We start from the raw sequence: 17,378 nt of genomic DNA on the forward strand, positions 1-17,378 counted from the left end.
CGACTATTTTTCTTACCTTCTTTTTCCGCTGTGGATGTTAGTGAGTTTGTAGAAGTTTTAGCTCTTACGTTCTGAACATCTCGCACTGCCATCGCCCGATGTCATTTCTTAGTCATATCACTCTCTGTCTCTCTTTTAAATGCCTATTCCCTGAATGGTAGGCTACAATTATGTGTTTTATATATCTAATATCTAAGCAAAATAACCCAGGCAGTCTCATCTAGGATATAACACAGGTTGAAGTTGGTTCTATTTAGGGAGGTGAACATCTGTAGATGACTCAGAAATGACATCGGAAGACAAGGAGTGAATATGGCAAGAGGCAAGCCGAAGTCTGCTGACAAGGGCCCGACGGTAATTGTAAAGCAATTTACAAAAGATTCACTGAACAAAAATGCTGATGTGGTACATGAAAATGTAGCTAAAAATGTGGAGAATGCAATGCAATCAAGCATTTTGGACGATATATTGTCACAAGCTGGCAGAATAGGCAACAGGCCGATGTGCGTTTTATTTGGAGACTGTTTTGCGCGACAGAGACTGAGTTTGCTGCTGATATTCTGGGGATAGGCCTAGCCAATGTACGACTTTTGCCTTTTAATATATTTGCTGCATTAGATCAGTCTTTCTAGAACAGGCAAGGGCTTTCTAGCCTCACGTCAGCAGCGCTGCATCACCCATATAGCCTACATTAAAACAACCAGCGGATGGCGGGTGCAGCTTTGAAAATTGGTCAACAAACTTTAGTGCTGATGGATGGCTGATGGATGATAAGTTTTGCTATGCAGTTATGGTTGAAATAATAGCCCATCAGCGCATCTCTAGTGTGTGTGCCTCTCTCGCTCAGAGGGGAGGGAGAGGCTGAGGGTCGATCCAGCATGGATTCTAAACTCTGTGGTGGATAGGATCTACAATTAGGTGTTAATAATATTACCTCGCTAGGGCGAGGTACTCCCAAGTGCTATTGCGCCACACATTGTAGTTCTCATGTTTATTCGCTTGAAAAATCGTCACGTTTCATGTTGTGTGCCCTAACATTTTTCATCAACTACTCGTGCAACTGTATTTAAGTAGGTAAAACGTGGAGGTGTTTGAATACTGCTATGTTCCTCTCTGTACGGCCACGGCAGAGCCCGCTAGCATAGCAACATGCTAACACATCCGCGCCGCGCGACAGAGCGTTTGAGTGCACCTACCGACGCGGGAGAGGTACGACTCAACTCGTGAAAGTTACGGTAAGAACATATATCACTACTGATTTTGGGTGGCGTGTTCCTTTAAGAAGAACAATAGTGGGCTTGCTGGATCAAACCCACTAATTATGTTGAGCACATATATGGAGGTTACGTTTTGTCAGACAGCTCAACATAGTATCATAAAACATCTCAATATGTATAACTCTGTCTTTTAAAATGTAAAAGGATTTAAAATCAGTTCTGTTTCAAGGGCTCAGATGACACAAGATCATACATGACACTTGATAACATTAAATTACACATTGTGAATTACCTGCTGCTGTTTCATTTGAGTCTTTCCATTTAATAAAACCTACAGGAAAACGGTCTTCTATTAGTCTACAACATACATGAGCACAAATATAATATATTGTATATTTGTGACAATAAAGCAGCAATGTGAAAAATATATGGACATGATTTAACATGATCAGCAAGTTGTATAGGACTGTATGATGTAAATTAATTAAACCCTATGCATTGTACCAATGAACTACAATAAATACCATTACTATTACCTATAATTTTACTTCACATTATTTCTAACATTGGATTTAAACATGCCATTATTGGTGCCACATTACTGAAACTATCCAAACCTTTTTTGTACAAGATGAGTACAGTAGCAATGGAAGACAGAAGCAACAGAACCAGACCACTAATGAAAACTTCTTTCCAAGGGCCTGCACATGGTAAGAAAACAGACGTTTAGTGTTCAAAACAGGAACCTAAACTGAAACACTACAAAAAACAAACAACTCATACATAACTCATCACTGTGAAATTGTGAAATTAAATGACACCCACAAAAAATACAAAAACATGTTCAAATTTCTACCCAGCATTTAAAATAATGTGAGCATTAAAAACCTACCTGTGTTTTCTTGCTTCAATCTTTCAACTTCTGACCCACTGGCAATCAGTCTCTCTTCAAAGTCTTCCAACAAAATTCAACACAGGGAGCCAATGTAGTGTGTAAAGAACAGGAGTGACATGTTCGCGTCTAGGTGTGTTTGTTAAAAAGCGGGCAGCAGCATTTTGCACAAGCTGCAGACGTGAGATGGATGTTTGATTCAAGCCAACACACAGGGCATTACAGTAATCCAATCTTGAACTAATAAAAGCATGAATCGCCTTTTCTAAATCATGCCTGTTAAGGAAGTGCTTAACTTTAGCCAGGAGACGAAGCTGGAAAAAACTTGTTTTTACCACATTACTGATTTGCTTGTCAAATTTCATGTTACAATCAAAAGTAACCCCCAAATTTCTAACAGCTGGCTTAAGATATGTAGCCAGAGCTACCAAACTCAGAGCTGGACCGTTTGGTGTCCCAGCAGTACTGAAAATGGTGATATTCACATGTCCAAAATACATGCCTGGCATAGCACCACCATCTAGCAACAGATAAAATGACTATTTCACTGGTCTTATACCTCTACCATTCCTAGAAGTTTCATGAGATTAATTTCACATTTGGTGTATGAATTTGCAGATGTCCTGATTTTATATTGTGGTCATGCCCCCCGACCCCCTGCCAAGTAGGCTGAAATCAATGGTTCCCATGGGCAAACAAATCATGAAATTTGGCAACCAAATCATCCCTCACAGTCTCTACTCTGGACAGAGATTTGGCCCCAAGTGTGACCCAGGGACTCTATAGCGCCCCCTTATGCCCAGTGGGTAGGCTGAAAGGAGTTTTTAGGTTAACTTGTCGATTGTTGCACTGCATAATGTATGTCACATATTTGAGGTGTAGCGCCACCTAGTTAATATCATCGGTGTAAACGTCACATCCAACAGGAAGTGACTAAGTGTTTCCAATGTATAAAACTTGCAAAAACAAATAGCACACATCAGATACATGCATTTGATGCATGCACCACATGTGAGGGCATTTTGGATGGGTCGCAGACCGCAGGGGCTCGGGCCTGCCATTGCCGCTTGTGGCTATATATATACTTTTTCCGGGACACTGAAAGACCGGGCTGCACGAAACTTGGTGAGCATGTAGCCCCACAAGGTGAAATTTGGGTGATGAAAATCTGAATTCAGAGGGTGTCACAATGATCCTAAATTTCAAATTTCATGCAGTTTTGAACGTCAGCCAAAGATACCTGTGATTAATGATTTTTTTTTTTCATTTTTAACTAGGTGGAGATATTCACAAAAAACTGTGTTTGCCATATAGGGAGGTCCGGTGCGGTGGGTGGGGGATGGATCAAGACGAAAATCAATGGTTCCATGTCGGGAATCGTTGACACAAACCGCTAGCGTGGCGGTCATAATAATGACTGCAGATATATATCACGTCAATAAAATCTTCTGCAACACACCCATGGGTCGCGAGCGACAGTCTTTGGGAACCAATGCTCTTTACTAACAATTTAGAACTTAGGGTAACTTAGGGTGAAGACTCTGAATGCCACTATGATGCCTTTTATTTTTCTTGAATATTACATACATTTGTGAAATTCTAAAGAACCTTTGAAATCAATTCATAATTTGCAAATCATACAGGTCTCTCTCTCCAGGGCTAAACACCGGAACCAGTGGGAGAGTTGGTCCCACATCACAGATAGTGCAGAGCCATGACTTATCATCACAATTATAAAAGGTCAAAGAATGCCTACAACAGTCTAAAAACACTCCTAGTTGATCTACCCGATATTTCATTTTCTCCTGGACTGAAGTAATTTTCTGATCAGTGTTAACATAGAGAACCTTTTGTTCGTCATCATAACAGAGAAGCCAGCAGCCATTCTGAGGAGTTAAAGACACTCCATGCTGTTCTCTCAGTGTGTCACTGCAGACCCCTACAAACCAGAACTTTTTTTTTTCTGCTTTCACTTCCCAGAAGTGTTGTCCTGAATGGAAGGTCTCTTTACATAGAACGTATGCAGACATATTGTTTTGTGTTTCATCTTTGTTTACTTTAGTGCATTTCACATTTTTCCCCCTAGTATGTACTTCCAGGTTGCCCTTTACACTGGCTTCATCCATGGTGAGGTCTCCTGTATAGAGAGAGTGAGAGAAAGATTAATATTTCACAGCACTCAAACCGGTCATCTGTTTAAACTTGGAGTACTATTTGATATCATGCAAATGTGAAAGTATAGGTCAATTCTCTATTTTTACTTTTAAAATGTTTCACTGTCTTCCACAGCATTACTAGTCCATGATTATGAGGAAAAGCACCTGGAAAGAGATTCAGATAGATTCAAGAGAGATTAATATGAAGAGTCTACTGAAAGTTGTGGTAATCTGAAAAGCTTTCTGATTTTCTCCTCCTCACTCTGTTTCTTCAGTAGGTCTGGTAAATGACACAGAAGGTAATTTTGTATGTATTGTATATTGTCCATGGCAAAAGGACAGATTGCCTCTGTTTCACTCATTTCACCACTCTAATGTATATCACTGACAGGCTTTTAACACAAACACAAATGCCCGAATGCCAGAAATGCAATGATACAGGAAACTGTGATTTCTGATGTTTAAGAAATTAGAAATAAGTGAACGGTGTCATGAGACACGTTTTCCAAAGTTTTCAGATCAATGTGTTACCTTTATTTTGCTGTTTCAGTTCCTGATTCTCTTTCTCGATGTCATTCACTTTTCCCTCCAGATTTTTTCCTTCATCTTCATCAGTTGTTGTTATTTTACATTTTACAAATCACACCACACATTACATTTTTATAAATAACTCGGTAGTGGACATATAATTTTGAGACACATATAATAGTTCAGTGAGGACACTTAAATCAAGGAGAGAGTATTTATATCAATGTTCAATAAAAATGCATTTATTTTGTGTTGAATGGGTTTCATGAGACCTCCCTGTTATTCCATGTGCATATACAATGCAATACAGGTCATCCTTGTTGGTATAAGCAGCTACTGGGAATAGAAACATGATACAAATATACCTTTAATCTGGCGGTTCAGTCTCTCCACTTCTCTGTTACTGGTATCCAGTTGACTCTGCAGCCCTGACATACAGATATGAGTTGATGTGAGAAAGGCATTTACACCAGGAGTCAATTTATAGTGTCACAAGTTTGACAAGTTTGACTAATTTAACCACCCTAATGTATATCACTGACAGGCTTTCAACACAAATGCCTGAATGCCAGAAATGCAACGATACACAACAAAGATTTTATTTCTTAAGAAAATTGTGTAGCTTCAAGGCTGATACAGTGATTTTGAGACTGTTTTATTTAACTTTTATACAGAGTGTTGTGACCTTTGCAATTCAGTGTTGGGGGGTGGTATTTCTGTTCAAAACAGGAATATGATGAATAAAATTACAAAACTAGGCAGGAAAATAACTGGATCAGAAGTGAAAAGTATCATGCAGATTTCTGACGAATACACCATTAATTTGGGTTTGAAGATACTAGATGATCCATCCCACCCCCTCTTCTCTGAGTACTCCCCTCTCCCCTCAGGACTCCGCTATACAATGCCACATGCAAAAACAAACAGAGCTATTACATATTTTGTGCCAAGGAGCATCCAGTTGCTAAACAGGTTGAATTCAGACAGGTTGACACCATCCTAATGCATGCATACACTTTTTCAATATATATTGTATGTTTTTGGATTTGTTTGTCATTCTATGTATCAATGTGTGAGTCTGTATGAGTGTTGTCTAGCTCTATGTAACTTATGGCTCCTAAATGCAAGAAATTCCCCCTTGGGGCAATAAAGGTTTCATTCATTCATACAGGAAACTGTGATTTCTGATGTTTAAAAGAAATAAATTAGAAATAAGTGAACGGTGTCATGAGACACGTTTTCCAAAGTTTTCAGATCAATGTGTTACCTTTATTTTGCTGTTTCAGTTCCTGATTCTCTTTCTCAATGTCATTCACTTTTCCCTCCAAATTTTTTCCTTCATCTTCATCAGTTGTTGCTATTTTACATTTTATAAATCGCACCACACATTACATTTTTATAAATAACTCGGTAGTGGATATATCATTTTGAGACACATTATGATAGTTCAGTCAGGACCACATAAGTTAAGGAGAGAGTACTTATTTCAATGTTCAATAAAAATGCATTTATTTTGTGTTGAATGGCTTTCATGAGACCTCCTTACCATTCCATATGCATATATAATGCAATGCAGGTCATCCTTGTTGGTATAAGTAGCTACTGGGAATAGAAACATGATACAAATATACACACATTACCTTTAATCTCGTGGTTCAGTCTCTCCACTTCTCTCTTACTGGTATCCAGTTGACTCTGCAGCCCTGACATACAGATATGAGTTGATGTGAGAAAGGCATTTACACCAGGAGTCAATTTATAGTGTCACAAGTTTGATAAATAAACTAGTGCTGTTTACACTAAGTGAACGGTGTCATGAGACACGTTTTCCAAAGTTTTCAGATCAATGTGTTACCTTTATTTTGCTGTTTCAGTTCCTGATTCTCTTTCTCGATGTCATTCACTTTTCCCTCCAGATTTTTTCCTTCATCTTCATCAGTTGTTGTTATTTTACATTTTACAAATCACACCACACATTACATTTTTATAAATAACTCGGTAGTGGACATATAATTTTGAGACACATTATAATAGTTCAGTGAGGACCACTTAAATCAAGGAGAGAGTATTTATATCAATGTTCAATAAAAATGCATTTATTTTGTGTTGAATGGGTTTCATGAGACCTCCGTTATTCCATGTGCATATACAATGCAATACAGGTCATCCTTGTTGGTATAAGCAGCTACTGGGAATAGAAACACGATACAAATATACCTTTAATCTGGCGGTTCAGTCTCTCCACTTCTTTGTCACTGGTATCCAGTTGACTCTGCAGCCCTGACATACAGATATGAGTTGATGTGAGAAAGACATACACCAGGAGTCAATTCATAGTGTTACAAGGTTTGATAAATAAGCTAGTGCTGTTTACACTGAGTATGAGCAATACCTGTAATCTTCTGATTCAGAGTCTCCACCTCCTTTTTCACAGTTTCCACCTCCTCACTCTGTTTCTTCAGTAGGTCTGGTAAATGACACAGAAGGTAATTTTGAATGTATTGTATATTGTCCGTGGCTAAAGGACAGAATGCCTCCGTTTCACTCATTTCACCACTGTATATCACTGACAGGCTTTTAACACACACAAATGCCAAATACCAAAATGCAGTGATACAGAAAACCGCTATTACTGAGCTAATGTGAATAAGAAAGTAATTGTTGTGAGAAAAAACATTAACACCAGGAGTCAATTTATAGTGTCACAAGGTTTGATAAATAAGCTAGTGCTGTTTACACTGAGTATGAGCAATACCTGTATTCTTCTCTTTCAGAGTCTCCACCTCCTTTTTCAGAGTCTCCACCTCCTCACTCTGTTTTTTCAGTAGGCCTGATAAATGACACAGAAGGTAATTTTGTGTTGTCCATGTGAATAAAGTCAATATTAACCAGTAAGGCCCAGGAGGCTTCAGTATGTCTGAGTCCATGACTACAAAGGCCACCACATATCCTGATGTCTTCATTCTGCTGTTCCACTCATTTTGCCTCTCTGTCACTAGTAGGCTCCACTGTGGTACAGTAAGGAAAGGTGCTGAAAGAGCAGTGATCTTTCAGCAGTTAATACTCACTCTCTGTCTCTCCCCCACTGGCACGCAATTTGTCCTGTTGAGACTCTGGAATATGGCAGAAATTAATGTTGACACATGGTGTTGACATGATGTGTGATGGCAATAAAACATTAATGACCATTTTGATTATTCTTTACAAACGATCATAATGGGATTACATTATAAGATTATGTTGAGCACATATATGGAGGTTACGTTTTGTCAGATAGCTCAACATAGTATCATAAAACATCTCAATATGTATAACTCTGTTTTTTAAAATGTAAAAGGATTTAAAGGATTTAAAATCAGTTCTGTTTCAAGGGCTCAGATTACACAAGATCATACATGACACTTGATAATATTAAATTACACATTGTGAATTACCTGCTGCTGTTTCCTTTGAGTCTTTCCATTTAATAAAACCTACAGGCAAACGGTCTTCTATTAGTCTACAACATACATGAGCACAAATATAATATATTGTATATTTGTGACAATAAAGCAGCAATGTGATCAGCAAGTTGTATAGGACTGTATGATGTAAATTAATTAAACCCTATGCATTGTACCAATGAACTACAATAAATACCATTACTATTACCTATAATTTTATTATCTCACATTTATTATCTTTATAATCACATTATTTCTAACATTGGATTTAAACATGCCATTATTGGTGCCACATTACTGAAACTATCCAAACCTTTTTTGTACAAGATGAGTCCAGTAGCAATGGAAGACAGAAGCAACAGAACCAGACCACTAATGAAAACTTCTTTCCAAAGGCCTGCACATGGTAAGAAAACAGACTTTAAACTCTAAACTGAAACACTACATAACTCATACATAACTCATCACTCTTAAAGCAACACTAAAGCACTTTTCCTCTGTCGCATGCATGCTATTTGTTTATTTAGCACTGGCTTTGGAAATAACATGTCCACAGACAGGGCAGAGTATGTTGCACGATTTAATGAAAGTATGATGTATTGCGACATCAGATGCAAGTCAAATTTGTAGTTTCTTATGTCTCATTCCATCAAACTACAGATGCGCTACCCGATCTGGCAAACTTACATAGTGCGGTTATAGCCGATAGAGGGCCGCGAAGCGAATGCAGAAGTGCCGTTCACCCTGTTACGAGTTGATGAACAACTGAAACGATTTTGGAAACATTATATTAAGGTACAAAAAACTCTTTGGTGTTGCTTTAAATGAAATTAAATGACACCCACAAAAAATACAAAAACATGTTCAAATTTCTACCCAGCATTTAAAATAATGTGAGCATTAAAAACTGTGTTTTCTACCTGTGAGACCATATTTGGTGTGGTGGGTGTGTAGTTGAATCTTCACAGTTCTGAACAGAACTCCTACCTTTGCTCTTCTGTTTCAGATTCTCCATCTCTGCATCTCTGTCCCTCAGTATCCTCTCCAGTTCCACTTGATCATGAAAAACAAAGCGTGTTTTATAATGCACTACTATACAGAATATTTACAATGATGTATTATCTTCACAATTTAATGTGAAGGTACAGTTACATTTAATGTGAAAGGTACAGTAACATTTTTCTTTAATTAGCCAACTCAATAACCAAACTAAGTCACCCTTTCCACCTTTCATTGTGCCTCCCTGTACTCTCAATACACTCATTCAAATGTAAGTCTAGCTTCAACTCTACCATACGTTTGTACAAGCCATTTGCACCCCTTTTGCCTCCCAAAACAGTTTTGGAAAATATGGTAAATACATATAAATATGGTAAAAACATATGAATACATACTATTGATGAATCACAATAACAAAGTCTTACGCAAACATGTATACATTTATACCTACAAGGAGGTATATATATACCTGTGCCAGTCTTGGAGGTGTGAGGTAAGACCCTGCTCTCTTTTCTCTCCTCTTCAGAGAGACCTACAGAGCACGCAACCCACTCGGAATCAGAGGAAGAGTGCAACAGCCAGGAAGTCACACTCACAAGTCCACGTGCATCTGAGAAAAACATCATAGACAATTTTGTATTATTTAAACTGTTGGCCAAACCTGAAGATCACCATGCAATGTTAACCACACTGACTGGCATAGTGTCTGTATTTGTTGGCTAGTGCTTGGCTGAAAAAACTGTAAGATGGTTCCTGCAAACAAGGTTTAGTCAACGTACATGAACAGTCTGTCTCCCAAATCACCAATTAATCACAGCACGATGCATATTAGTTTTCAGGGGAATGTCGCATTTCGATATATTACTGCACTCACCTGTCGCACTGTGATGGCTCTGACTGGGGATTAGTGCACCTCTGTTGTTTCTCCAGGTGAGTGTAGGCTTTGGAGACCAACCATCTGACACACAGGTAACGTTCACCTGCCCACTGCCTCCAACAGTGACTGAAAGGACCGGTGGGGAGCCCATCACTGATGAGAGACGGTGGAGGAGACAGGAAGGAAGATCCGTCAATCTCCAAATGTACAGTTTCAAGAGAATTGAAGTTTGTTTTAGTATCACCTGAAGGGCCCTATTTTGGTGATCAGAAACGGATGGTCAGAGGCGCAAAGTTTATAGAGATTAAAAGCATGGCCAGTCCACATTCACTAATTTAATGGCGTGATTCTGTGATCAAACGCTCGGCGCAAAAGGGTTGTTCTTATGTTTCTTAATCAGTCATGGGTGTGTTTTGGGCGTGACATCCTTTAAATCAATACAAATGACATCTGCCATTCCCTTTAACAGCAAGCAGCGCAACTTGGTATTTTGATTGTCAGCGGCGCATTTGAAGGAATCTGCTTGCACACAAGACCATATGCAACAGGGATTCCATTAAACCTTCCTTTACTAAAACCTGTTTGCGACTAGCATGCATCTGCACTCACATATTATTTGAACTCATAGGTAAGGTGAAACTAACCTCACCATGGTCTCATACTGTAGTCAACGACAAAACAGTTCTACACAGTTAATTACTTTCACTGTTGACTGACAAGGGGTTAAAATCGAAAACATAGCCTGAAAAAGCAACACTTACCCCATAAAATGCTCAAATGACTGAATGGGAACTTAGAAAGAGTCCTGCACACTTACCATTCCACAAGCAATTTTTTTTTTTTAATTAGAAATTACAACGATGAAGAATTTACCTGATGAAGGTCTAAGACCGAAACGTTGTGATTTCTAATAAAAAAAATAATTGCTTGCGGAATGTGCAGGACTCTTTCTAGGTTCCTGATCTGCGACCTTTGGTCATATCCTACGCACCTGCCCGACAAAAGAGGTGTGCAAAAAGCCTTCCTATGATGCAAATGACTGAATAAAAATCCTAAGGATATTTATCCGCCAGAGTTGCTGCTTACATCTCATGACAGTGCGCCTTTCGCTATAGACCAGGTTTTCCTTGGTCAGCGGCATAATGACTAGTCTTAGGATGTAAGATAGCGATTTTTGGATCATGCGCCAGACCACATCTTATGTGGTTAATTGCCACACTCCTGGGCGCAAGGTTTAATAAAAATGGAGCGCATGGCAAAAAATTCCTCACTTTAGTGAGAGTAAGATAAGAATGAGGCTTGCGTCACGCTTTGCACCACCTTGCGCTGGGTGCATGATAGGGCCCATAATGTTACAGTGGGTTATCAATGACTGAGCAACATGAATAATAATCATTAATGCAGTACTTTGATTGATTGTTATTTTTTCCCACCTTTCACAATGAGGTGAACACTGGCCTTCTCGTACCACTTATCCCCAGCAACAAAACAGACAAACTCTCCAGTGTCTGCCAGTGAGACGTTCTCCAGTTTCAGGGACACGTTCCCCTTCTCCAGCTCCCCCATCAGGGACACCCTGCCCCTGTACTGAGAGTCAGCAGGCTGCTGCTGGATCTGCTGCTTCTCATAAAGCAGAACTGGAGTTTTGTACTTATCAGGTCGGTGCCAGCGCACTTTTAGTGATGCAGTGAACGCAGGAGAGAGTGAACAGGGCAGGATGACCGAGGATCCCATCCAGACAGAGAGTGGGCCATCAGGAACAGACAAGGTGAATGTGTCAGGACCTGAAGACAGAAAGAAAGAGTCAGAGAGGGCAACCTGTGTTTCCCCACATAGTCTTCATATACTGATGTATATTTTATACTGTAGCAATGACATGTGTTTCAATCTACAAAATCTAAATAATATACAAAAACATTTAATGTCAAGAGAATATATTAAAAGTTCTCTAAGTCTTGTTACGTGGTTTCTAAGCTAGAACCATTTTTGTTTCTAGAACAAACATCTCTCTGCCTGTCCCCTGAATAAGCTGTAAAAAAACAAAAAACGTGGTCCTTGTGGACAACCCAGGCTCCAAAAACTGCAACGAAAACCGCCCGCTCGAGCTTGGACCATGAAACATAACAAACTGTGTTCCAGCCAATTACAGACAAGATGCGCATTCATGACAGTTTCAGGAAGCACACGAGGGAGGGGCGAGCTAGCACTCTATTTTGTTTGATAATACTTCAAATGTCAACAGAAGTGACGTCACCCAACCGTGTTTAACAGACATTTAGCAGACATGACAGGTGGACTGCACCAAATGGGAGGATTTTATTGTTGACGATCTTACGTCAAGGCAACTCAGCCCCGAACTAAATGAGATTGAGGCAGAGGTTGTGAGCATGGACAATTTGATCAAAATCAGAGACTGAAAGCGCAACACTGAAAGCTGGTGAGATGGGAGATTCAGAGCTCAGAGCAGATATGCAGCTCTTTTTAGAGGAGGGCATGAATGAGGCAGGCTGCAAGCAAATTCAGCGTTTAACAATTTCTGATGAAACAGGCCTATCTCAGCAATGGAATATTTGGAAAATGAATTCTGGCTTGGAGTGGAGAAGGAGTTTATTCTCATCGGGTAGAGGTGTGTGCAACTATGTGTATTTTTCTTCCTTTAGCCACATCCTGTCTCTGTGAGATGGGCTTTTCAGCTGTTGCTTCACTGAAAACAAAGTACAGATCTCAGCTGAAAAGTGGCAGTATCAAACCGGCAAAACCATTGTGAAAAGATGTGCAAAACAGGTTCACTACAGTCACTAATGCAGTGATGAAACTGATACATTTACTTGCTCATCTATCTTGCCAAATGCATTTGCTCTTTTTCTGCACAGATTGCAAAGTGATAAAATTAAGTGATAACACAATTGCACCTTACTTTATATTTTAACTTGGTGTTATTTGAGGCAAGTAATAACGTCATTACACTCTTATTTTCTCTATTTTCGAACTTGGCCTATTTTGTTACCATTTTGTTGAGGTGAAGGGCTTGGAAATCCCTTGTCCAAAGTGGGGAATGACAGAAAAAGTTTGTGAACCACTGTAGCATTGCAACATCAATTATACAGGTAGGTATAGGCAATAAATAGAAATCTATCGTCATGTAATCATTATCTAGCATGGTAACATGGTAACAAGTAGGCTATATTAAATATATAATATTGTAGCGACCGGCTGTCAATCAGGGAGTGCCCGCGCTATGCATAACCCCGGGCACGCTCATGGTTGGCAGCCTCTTTCTGCCTCTTTCGGTTCTGGGTCTGACTCGGCCCGCTGTGTGTTATACTGTATGCTGCATTGTGTGCTTTTGGGACAATAAACCAGTTCATGAAACTCTGGCTCTTGGTGAAACGCTACAATATATATATATATATATAGCATATATGGCAAAAAGTAGGCTATAACCAAACTCTCTGCAGAATGTTTCCTTGTTTGTTATATTATAGACCAGATACATTATTAAGACTGGATGAAGCAACATAAAATTAGTAAGAACACTTACTTTGTGCACCTCGACAGACAGGTAAAAAGAGCAGCAGCCACCACATCACTGCCAACAACAAAACAAGACATTACTTTTACATGTGTCTAGAACAGAGACACAAACACACACACAGGGGGTAATAAGTAGCCTAGCCTATCTCCTGTCAAGCTATGGGTTCTTGATTAATACGGTTTTTTTCTTGCTGTTGGCCAGTTTTGAGTGAGCCATTTTCACACTTTCAGAAGGAAAAATGTCAATCGTTCAGTTTGAATGTCTACGTCTGTGCAACTCGCAAACAATCAAGAGATTACCATCCAACCGAGTGCTAGACAGCTAGTGCATGCCACCAGTAGCCATTGCTGTTACAGTTGCTGTGATTGGACCTAACGGAAGAAGATGAGTAGAACTAAAAAAGCAGTGTGGAATCATATAATCGTTTGCAGATAATTTAGTGTAGATAAGAGAAAATCAGTATAGTGATTAGGTGATGGTCCATATTTAATGTTGTTTGGGTCCAGATGTGGAGTCCCCTGCTCTAGAATCTTATAGGGCAGAGACGGGGACATGCCTTTGTGACAGAGGCAGAGATGTGGGGCGGGGCTAAGTAAATCCCCGTAAGAAGGTGCAGAGATACAGTACATACAGGGTTGGGTAGTAACGGATTACATGTAATCTGGATTACGTAATCAGATTACAAAAATCAAGTAACTATATTCAGCCCAGATTACAATAAAAAAATTGTGTAATCAGATTACAGTTACATTGTTGGGGATTACCTAATTACATTTTATCATGCAAGCAATGCAACTTTTTGATGATAGCCTAGTTATCTTTTAATTCGACAAGCTTCGGGCTTGCCGGTTCGATCCCCGACCAGTAGAAAAAATGTGGGCGGGGGAAGTGGTTGAGCACTGCTCTCCCATGCCCACATCCACGGCTGAAGTGCCCTTGAGTAAGGCACCTAACCCCTCATTGATCCCAGAGTGCCGTTGTAGCAGACAGCTCACTGCTCCGGGTTGGTGTGTGCTTCACCTCACTGTGTGCTCATTGTGTGCTTCACCTCACTGTGTGTTCACTGTGCTTCACTAATTTGCAGATTGGGAGACCAAATTTCCCTCACGGGATCAAAAGAGTATCTATAGGCTACTTACTTACTAACTTATTTACTATTGGGGCAGGTCTCTCGGCACACTGCCTGATCTTTTCCTCCTAATCTTAATGTAGCCTCTTGTTTTAGTGTTACCGTTTACTTTGAGAAAGTCACCAGGTCCCCCTGGTTGAAAAACATCCCAAAGGAATAATTTTCTCACCCCCACAATTGAAATGGGCATGGTGTCATTCAATCTCAGGCCATGTCCTGGGTCAAAAAAATCCTGCGAAAGCTAAATTCATTGTCCAGGTGTGCCCTTATAAAGGTTAAGCTGAGTTGTGCATGTTTGGAGAATAGTGATCCATGATCACATCCATGATGACTAAGTGATCAATTTTGGGATGGGGAAAATTTCAACCACCAAAATACCACCCCCAAAGTGGAGAATAGCTATAGAAATGTATTAGTTTTGGGTGTTTTTCAGACAATGGGACCTGGTGACCTCAAAGTAAATGGTAACACTAAAACAAGGGGCTAAGATTTTTGGAAGAAAAGATCAGTTAATTCACACAGGAATGCTTTACTCAGAGCAAAGAGATTTCTTAGATGTAATGAAATAATAAACAGAAAAATAGAATGAGAATTCTTTCATCAACTCAGTGGTGGTGTCTTTTACTTAAGGGACATATTTATTGAAGTAATCTAAAAGTAATCCTAAAGTAATCAGATTACGTTACATGTTTTTGGTAATCCTGATTACGTTACTGATTACAAAAATTGCCATGTAATTTGTAGTCAGTAATGGATTACATTTCAAAGTAATCTGACCCAACCCTGAGTACATACTACAGTAGTTGTAACTTCGGCATGACAGGATTTAAAAAAAATAACAATTTATGAATGTGCATTACTGATAAATAAATGTGCAGTGAGCAGAATTTTCGCATGGCTGCACACACTTTTTCAGTGCTGTCCAGATGGGAACTCTTTGCAAGATTTATTTACAAAATGTGTTCAACTTTCATTGGTGTGTTATACAATTATGATATGTATAATGATTGATGATCTTCTCCACGTTGATACCAAAGCATGATATTGATACATGCAAAGGCCAATCATTTGTTATCATATATCTAGCCTACTGGTTGATTTATATAATGGACTTTGAGCTTTTGAGAACACTGTTGTTGTTGTACAACATTTGTTGGTGTGTCCTGCAATTCGAATATCCTAACTCGAGTTTCCCATTGCGACTTTGCTTAAGCATTCATGTGCTCGGAAATAAGTATTTAGGATATTTCCGCAATCACTTGATGGCCGCATTTAAAACTCACAAACTCCGAAGCAACGCTTTTCTACTCGAGACCTCAACTATCCGAGGAACATGTGAATGTAACAAAATTGCATTGTCCTTGGCAAACAAAAAACAAATAGCCTACATTTAATTGTATGTAATAAACAAAAAATGAAACCCTGCACATTTGAATAGGTTATTTCTGGAATAAAGGGCATAAAAGGTAGCCTATCAAAATAAGTAGTGACGCAGCAGTGGCAAATGGGAAAATCCAAGGCTACTACTGCTAAGGAAAATGAATCGAATGAATTGAAAGACCATAGTGCAATGTTAAAATAGCCTATAAAATTGCAGGTTTTGATCTTACCTGTCCACCAGGATTCAAGATGTCATAAAAACCAGGATTGCTTTCTGTAGTTTAGGCTATAACGTAGCTTTGGGACAAACTGCGCGGGTTGACCGGGGTGAATCACTTACTTTCGTTTTCTACTGATGCGCACTACTATGCAGTATCGTTAGGGGGCACCACGCCACTGACTGTTCGCATAAACCCATTATCTTACTTCTGACAGTCACTTTTTTAGCCTAAATCTTCCCTTAAATATATTTCCTTATACATTTTAACATTTCTTTGAATTGTGCACATTTCTCACTTTCTTGAACTTATTTTTCAGACAAAAAATGTATTTTCTCCTCTACAAATTAAGCTGTAGGCCTACAACACTAGACTAGCCTATTTAGTCACCTCCTTTTGAAACAGTTTAAATGGGCAACAATCACATCAATCACATAGTTAGGCTAGCCTACTGCATTGCCCAACTAATCTTAACATATTCAATAGGCTACTTATCTTGTACAGTTCCTGGTCACTTTTTTGCTTTTGCCTAGTAGGCCTATCAAATAATTAAATTAATTTCAAATTAACATAATTTTCACCTTACCTGAACCTTAGCGCACATCCTATGGCACTGCAGATTTTAAGGTACATTAAGCAGGTTTAGGTATTTTTGGCTTCTGTAGACTGTAGAGTCGCAATATATTTTACTCTGCTGTTGTAAATAGCAAGGTCCTCGTGACTTGTCCCCCCTATCGCAATGAAAATGCCTTTGTTGTGGAGGTTTGTCCACAGAGATCTTTTCTTTCATTGTTAGCTGGTAGAACCTAATCAGTTATGGTTATGATCAAATAAGTGGCACCTTTGTACTGTTTGTGAATAACTTGTCTCCACCTGGAACTCAAAATCTCTGGAGGTTGAACACTTCATATTTTAGCTTTTAATTAATGTTTTTTTTTTTTTTAAAAACAACAACAACAACAAAAAACACAAATACAGTAGAAAAAATACCAGAAATATTTTAG

At 39.1% G+C, this 17,378-nt stretch overlaps 1 protein-coding gene across 3 annotated transcripts; it reads right to left on the reverse strand.

The window, feature by feature from the left end:
• Positions 1-3,655: 3,655 nt before the first annotated feature.
• LOC143132178 (butyrophilin-like protein 1) lies at positions 3,656-16,502 on the reverse strand. Of its 3 annotated transcripts, XM_076291535.1 has the most exons (19): positions 16,387-16,502; positions 13,654-13,701; positions 11,546-11,896; positions 10,110-10,265; positions 9,705-9,845; positions 9,224-9,289; positions 8,550-8,633; positions 8,228-8,266; positions 7,862-7,906; positions 7,549-7,623; positions 7,186-7,260; positions 7,011-7,073; positions 6,649-6,723; positions 6,434-6,496; positions 6,061-6,150; positions 5,159-5,221; positions 4,797-4,871; positions 4,371-4,430; positions 3,656-4,246 (listed from the first exon to the last, which is right to left on the reverse strand). In XM_076291535.1, exons 2-19 carry the CDS (start codon positions 13,697-13,699, stop codon positions 3,726-3,728), a joined length of 2,088 nt encoding a protein of 695 aa, XP_076147650.1. In that variant the 5' UTR covers positions 13,700-13,701; positions 16,387-16,502; the 3' UTR covers positions 3,656-3,725. The 3 variants fall into 3 exon arrangements, with proteins under 3 accessions (XP_076147650.1, XP_076147658.1, XP_076147664.1); XM_076291543.1 differs by lacking the exon at positions 6,061-6,150; XM_076291549.1 differs by lacking the exons at positions 3,656-4,246; positions 4,371-4,430 and adding an exon at positions 4,442-4,545.
• Positions 16,503-17,378: the final 876 nt, after the last annotated feature.

The sequence above is a fragment of the Alosa pseudoharengus genome, unplaced genomic scaffold (genome assembly GCF_046254945.1).
Source record: "Alosa pseudoharengus isolate Yale_2024_CS ecotype anadromous, Long Island Sound unplaced genomic scaffold, YU_APseudo_1.1 YU_APseudo_1.1_scf_1, whole genome shotgun sequence".
In the NCBI taxonomy this organism is placed as follows: domain Eukaryota; kingdom Metazoa; phylum Chordata; class Actinopteri; order Clupeiformes; family Clupeidae; genus Alosa; species Alosa pseudoharengus.